We start from the raw sequence: 7227 nt of genomic DNA on the forward strand, positions 1-7227 counted from the left end.
TTTAGTGGAATCAAACGCTCTGGTTATGGGTGTGCATATGCACACATCAACGTACACATGCACAAAACACTTGGGAAGTGTCATACCAGAGACATCATCAGTCTCACACATTCTGTCATATCACTGTTTGAAAAGCATCCCATCTAAAACTTCCTGCTCATAGCTTCATCTGACCACAGGTAAGAACAAACTCAGGACAAATTCATGAGGTCTCATTCACATCGAACTTGTTATCTCCTTGTTTTGCTCTTTGATCTCTGGCATTTTCACTCGGATGACTTTGGTAACCTGAAGAACCCGTTGGAAGAACATGGCCTCTGGGTCTGCCTACAGGACAAGTATGACAGAGATAGGAACAAGCCACACCACAACTCCATTTCATGGTGTAGACACACTCTAGTCATTGCTGTTTATATTTAGGCTGCACACAGAGGTGCTAGGTAATAGGCGTCGCCGTATCACAAACTGTTGTTTGTGATATCACAAACTGTCTCAGGCTACATAAATTGCCCATTCTGTTGAGCAAGACAAGGTGTTCTTGATCACAGGCTAATGAGTTTTGTCAGGGACTTGGTTACATACAGTAATACCTTGGTGTCAGGGGAGGAGAACAGCAACAATTTCCTTCTACAAGAGGAAAGTTCTGACTACAGAAGACTAGGACACTGCTGTCACCAGCAGCACCCTCATGCAGGATAAAACTAGACTTGCAGGAACCACCCTCCTTGCTTCAAAGACTACCCAGCAATGATTCTGCATATAAAAACATGGCATGTAGGATTTAGTGTAATGTAACTGAAACCAAAATTCAGTCTCTCTGTTTTGAAATGCCCCTATTGCCTATGGAAAAAAATCGCTTCTTCAGCTATTTTAAATGAAAAGTTTAGTTTAAGTTTCTTTTTTGCATCTAGCTTTATAAAGAATATACATAAAATTCAACTTACATTTACATCTGGAGACAGCTACTGAAGTCCAATAATTACTCTAAATTTCTAACAAAACTAAGAACAGAAATGCTTTGTTCAGAGTTACAAATGTAAAATTATTTGCTATTTCTTCTTCTTAAATTGCCTCAGAAGGGCACCTCAGTAATTTATGTAGTAGTATGTATCTAGTGGTATGTTTCTAGTACATATCTGCAAGGTTTCTAGAACTCTTTGATCAGACATGAGGGAAAACATGTAGAGTCCAACATTAGGCAAGAAAGTCACAATGAAGCATAAAGCGTAAGTCAGAATGAAGTGACTAGAACGCCTCTCATGTGAGGAAAGGCTGGGAGAGCTGGGACTGTCCAGCCTCAGGAATAGACAGCCCAAAGGGATCTTCTTTTCTAAATACATGATGGGAGAAAAGGGAGAAAAAGAAGCTGGGTTCTCCTTAATGGTTCTTACTGGCAGGACAAGAGACAATGGGTGAAGGAAATTGCATCTGAACACAAAAAAGGACTTTTTTTACTCTGAGTGTGTTCAAACATTTGAACTTGTTTACCAGAGAGATTGTGGAGTCTCTATCTGTAACAGATATTCAAAACCCTGCTGGACTTGGTCCTGGGCAACCTGCTCTGGCTGACCCCTCCTCAGCAATGGGGTTGGATGAGATGATCGAAAGAGCTTATGATGAGAAAAAGGCAATCATCTCTTTTTCAGAGATGATTAAATATATGAGCAAATTTAAAAAGAAAGGTGCTCTCTGCTGTTAATTCTTCTGTTACTGATCCCTTCCAAACTTGTACAGTTAAGGCTATACTTTGGTTTAAGTTTCTCATCTGATTTTCTTCTCAGAAAAGTGTGGTAAAAGTATTCTGTACAAAAGGAGCTGAATTAGGAGGGTTTGTCACACACTTGCTTTGACCATCCATTACATCTGAGGATCAAAGTATCTGGTTTGTGTCTTTTTTGGTGTGTTGGTGGGATTTTTTTTTTTTTTTTTTTTTTTTTTTTTTTTTTTTTTTTTGTGGTTGTTTTGGGGTTTTTTTAAAATATATTACATGGAGGTGCTAGAGCTGTCTGTTCACCAGGCAAAGATCACAGTGTTTACAACTTATATACCCAGGAAGAGATGAAGTTGTTCCTGAGCCTAGTCAGATACTGGACCTATTACAAGAACAGCATTGTTAATCAGGCACTTCTCTACTAACAGAGTTGTGCAAGGGCTGACTAATGTTTCTCTTGAGGGATTACTGCCAAAATTAATCTTATATGAGAAGACAGGAGGAAGTAGGAAAAACATATAAGTACATTTTTGCACGGTCTTAATCTTGACTTAATAAGGAAGACATCAAACATTTAAAATGGTAGTTGGTTGGTAAATGGACACTTCATCTTCTTTCGCGACTACTCTTATGATTACCCCCTAAAAATTCAAAAGGACAGATAAAAAAGCTTGACAGTAGATATATGGTGGATTTTCTGGCAAAGCTGAGATGTTACAAATCTGCTGTAATTTCAGTGCAGTCAACTAAGAAGGAGAAAACAATGCAGAGTTGTGTTAATGAAGTGACATACAGATCATAGAGATGTGCTTTTTCATTTTCTTTTAAATCCATCTCTTAAAGTCTCTTGCCTGTTATTTTCAAGTCACAAATCTCTAATGAAGTCAGATTAGTAAGATCCAGAAGTATGTTACTCTCTGTTTTAAGAAAGGGTAAACTATTAACAGCACTGCTAATATTTGACGGATTGATTCAACCTCGCCTCTCACAAAATCTTCAATAACAAATCCTAATTTTTAAGTTAATTTACTACTGATATATATTTAGTTAAGATCTCTGAACAATTGCATTGCCTGATGTTTCAACATTCAATTGTTTTATTTGATTTTATGAATCATATATGGTTGTTTCTGAACCGTCCGAAAATGGCAAGAATATATACCTTTGAGTGAATCCTGTAGTCATTCTATGACTGATTTGCTTTCACTAAACATTTGTATTAATAAAGTTCAATTTAGCTTTGTAAGAAGTACACTCATTTGGCCCTAGAAAACAACACTGGTGTCTGTGAGTTCTGCCATCTTCTACAGGTCCCACCTTGCTCAGGAGACTGTTCCTGTGAATGGTTAGTGATGAATTATAACTTCTGATACTTGCTGCACTTATGCAAAGTATCTTGAGCCTAGAGAAACAAACCCATTTTAAGAAAGCTTACCTTCATGCATTCCTATTCTAATGAACTTCAATATAGTTGCGAGTGTACATCTCTGGATTATTAGTTAGTGATGGCAGGTATGTGGTCAGAGTACCATTGTGGCATGAGTAACTTTGTGATCTCTAACGCTTGTTCAAAGCCTTTTTTATATAACAGCAGTTAAGAGTTTCTCTTAAGGAATCCAAGAGGGAGCTGTCTTCGATTGCTAACAGTGTATGCTTCTCTCCCTGTACTGCATTTCATATCCTGCCAGGAGCCTGCTTCAGCATGATCTCTACATGAGATGCAACTTCTTTTGGGGCACATTCACCTGCTGTGGCATAGGATATCCAGGATATATTCATGGATATCCGCTTCATTGAGATTCTCCATGTGCTTTAAGGCACAATCTGCTTTGCCATGGTCTTCTCCCTGGGCTGTTGGGGAACGTCTGCTCCAGCACCCGGAGCACCTCCTCTTCCTTCTTCACTGGTCTTGCTGTTTACTCCTTCTCTCACATTTGCTCACAGCCGCAGCACAGCTTCCTTACATACATTTCCCCAGAGCTGCCACCAGCATTGCTGATGGCCTTGGCTCTGACTGGCTGGACCTGGATCTGTCTGACAAGGGGCAGCAGCTCACAGAAGGCATGCCTGCAACTTCCTCCCTACCAAAGCCATGCCACATAAACTCTAATGGCAGCTTGAAGATACCAGCACAGCTGGCTGACTCCCAGTGTACAGCTGCTTACTCCAGTGAATGCACAGCAGAGGCAGGGAACATTGTATCACTTTCCTTCATCCAGGTGTAGGGATGCCTGTTCGGCAGATAAGCAGTATTTTACACCTGGGCTTCTAAAAAGCGTATTTTTGTTATTTGCATTACCTGAAAACAGGCAGATGCCTTTCAGGGTCTAAGAGTCTGTCACATGTGGCAGTTTGCAAAAAGTTCATGACCTATATTTAGTCAGACAACAGATAACCAACAGCTATAGGCAGCTCAGGGAATTCAGGGAAGAGGTGAGATCCTATCAAACAAATAAATAGGCCGGGGATTGAAGTGCAGCCTCACTGTAGTTGCTATCAGGTTTTGTATTATTTGTATAGTTTCTCTTATCCCTCTGATAAAAACAGGTTCACAGGAGAAAATTAATTAGCTGGGGTAGAACGTAACATCCTTCCCAGCCCTGCAAGAAGAAAATGATGACCTGAAAAGAGGACGAGCGGGCTGGAGAGAGTGGTCAGGGACATGAGACCCTTCCAGCAGTAGTACAGTAAGTAAATATTAGATTAAACCGAAGATGGAGACCCTGGAGTGGATAAAAACTCCCCAAACCATGTGCAGTGATGTTTCCCAGCATTTTGAATGCACATGAACAGGAGGGAACAGGTTCGTCTCTGACAAGGGTGAGACACAAGGTGATGAGAATTTAAACATAAATTTCAGCTACAGGCAGGTTTAGGAAGGGCCTCATCTGGGCAAAGCCATGCAGATAGGATCACAGCTTTCAAGCCTATTCCTTAAATGAGGATTTAATAAAGGCTTTTTGAAGGGAAGGTAATCTTATTTATTCTGAAGCAACATGTGTTAGACATTGTTATTATGATGTTGATCCTGTTGAGAATACGTACAAAGGGTGTAACTGTCACAGCAGCTCTTTGTCCCATGGCTGCCCCTTCCCTGGGTGTGTCCTTTATAGAGAGCGCCTCGGGAGACTCAAGATGGAGATGGGTGATATTAGGGTGAAATTAACCATAAAGAAAACATTTAAATAAAAATGATTAACCCAGTGTTAGAGCTATTATGGGACAGAAAAGAAATGTCAGAGGAAAAAAAATGTGTACCGTGACTGCCCCATTACACTATAATTAGTTTATCTTTGTATAATTTATGCTTAGCTCTATGTCAATGAATTCCAGACAGAAGAAGCCCCTGGCCTGCAGCAAGGCTGAAAAACGGAGGAACCCTGTATAGCAAAGAATTTTTAAAGGTATTCTGTGAACTCAAATGTGTCCCATCCTTGGAAATTAGAAGGAAACAACTCCTTTTTATACAGGTTAATTGATATCAGAGTAATTACAAGCTAAGCACCTCAATATCTTCAAACATCTATGCTTAGATTTCCAATTTTACCTTGGTATAGGTAAATACTTTTAGGAGGAATTTGGAGTATTTCTCCCTGTTTACATTATATAATCAGTCTAGCATGTCTTGATAGGCATCAGCTGAGTTTAATGAAAAGTATTATTTATCTCAAGGGAGGAGAACAATTATTCTTTTTTCTGGTTCTCTAACTCCTTCTTCCCTTTAGAGACTAATATTTGACTAGAAAAATAATCATTAAGAGAGTTTATAGTGTTAGATGCAGATCTAGCCCAGTTACCTAACTTAATGACACAAACATCCAGTAATATGTATATATTGATGCCTTGAAGTGAATACCAGGATGTTTTGTCCTGCAAGGTAAATATTGATCAACGTGTATAGTGTATTTTTTCCTTTGGATCAATATGCCTGTTTCTTCTTAAATCAATAAGTACTTATTCTTACATAGAGGAAAAGTTCGTCTCATAATTGGATAAAATTGGGTATATAGCAAATGAGAACATTTTTCTTGCTTAGTTCCAACAGTTGTAAGGTTCAGAGTTCTAAAAAATAACAACAACAAAAAAAGACAGACTGAACATGTAAAATGCTGCATATGAGGTTCAAAAAATACTATCACTCACATCTGCTGAGCCAGTATAATACGCATCCACATATATGACCCAGTTTTCTAGTCAGAGAACAGTGGTGCTTGCTGAAGCCAGCTGAAGCAGTCAATAGTCCACATCAATTTCTCTGTTTTTTTGTTATTTTTAACTTCTTGGAGTATTTCTCTGTGAGTATGTTTAAACAACAGCTTAAAAACAATTTTCCAGGGAATCCTGGAACTTGTTTTCTGATCTTCAAGGTCTGCATCCTAATTGTTGCTTGCAACTGATAGTTGCAATGGATAGACTGACTTTGAAATAAAAAAATAGATGAGAATTTGGCCATTATTTCAGAACCACAGCATTTTAAGAATTAACAGTTTCATATTTTTTCCTCTGTTTTAGAAATACTTGTAGAAATCATTTACTACAAAACTTTTCCTGTCTTTGTTGTTCTTGTGGTTGCCACTACGGGTTAATATTAGTTAAAAAACCAAAAACAAACAAAAAACCCCCACCCAAAAACAAAAACAAAACCCACAACAAACCCCCCAAACCCTAAGAATAAAATCAAAACTCTCCACTCCCAAACATAACTAGATTCCATACTTCAGCAAGGCAAAAAAGCAAACTAGCCAGCTATGAAAGTGCTAGTTTGGTCTACTGTAAATGAGATTTTTTTTTTCTTGTATATCTCAGGCTGAAAATGGTAATATTTCAAGGAAAAAAAATTCATCAGGAAACAAAGTTAAGAATGCTGTTTAAATATACAAAACTGAACAAATTAACGCCCTTCATGGGTATTCTCTCAGTGCCTTTCCTTCCATGAAGAATTCAGAACATGATGAAATATTAGAAGCATTGTCATATTTGGAAAATTTAAGAATAGAATTGCTTTACAAAAACAAACTAACTTCAGATTATTTACTACATTAAGGCAAAGCAAGAAATAAAATCATCAACAATCATCATGTGCAGCTTTTAATTTATCTTACGAATAAATGCATAATGAAATAATGTAATAAAATGATACTTGCATCCTCTAAAGAGCTGTAGTTAGGGTTCTCATTTCTCTCCTCCTGCAGAAATAGTTCAGCAAAGTCAGAACCTGTCTGCTGGGCTTTGCTTTTGAGGAGGAACCTCTATTTTCAATCTTCAGTATTGCCAGTATTTCTCCAGGTGAAAACATCTTCTAGTTAATCAGATATATTATACCACTACATATTTACATTTGTATCCCTCAAGTGAGTTGAGATCTCAATGTATTTTAAGCAGATTTAATAGACTGCTCTGTGGCAAATTAAGGCACTCTTGTTAGAACTAGTTTGCCACAAGTTGGCCATTTTGGCTGGGATGGAATTTTCAGACTCCCTAGAGGAAGGCCAGTATGTGGTGGCATAGGTTTTCAA

The 7227-nt window shown here is 38.2% G+C and overlaps 1 protein-coding gene across 1 annotated transcript in view; it reads right to left on the reverse strand.

Annotated features, from left to right (window-relative positions):
• Positions 1-216: 216 nt before the first annotated feature.
• The window catches only part of SPMIP7 (sperm microtubule inner protein 7), a 70496-nt gene continuing 63485 nt past the window's right edge, over positions 217-7227 (reverse strand). The window contains 1 exon segment of the mRNA XM_040054846.1: positions 217-327. Coding sequence (XP_039910780.1) covers positions 217-327 — 111 coding nt within the window.

Source organism: Hirundo rustica, chromosome 1 (genome assembly GCF_015227805.2).
Source record: "Hirundo rustica isolate bHirRus1 chromosome 1, bHirRus1.pri.v3, whole genome shotgun sequence".
In the NCBI taxonomy this organism is placed as follows: domain Eukaryota; kingdom Metazoa; phylum Chordata; class Aves; order Passeriformes; family Hirundinidae; genus Hirundo; species Hirundo rustica.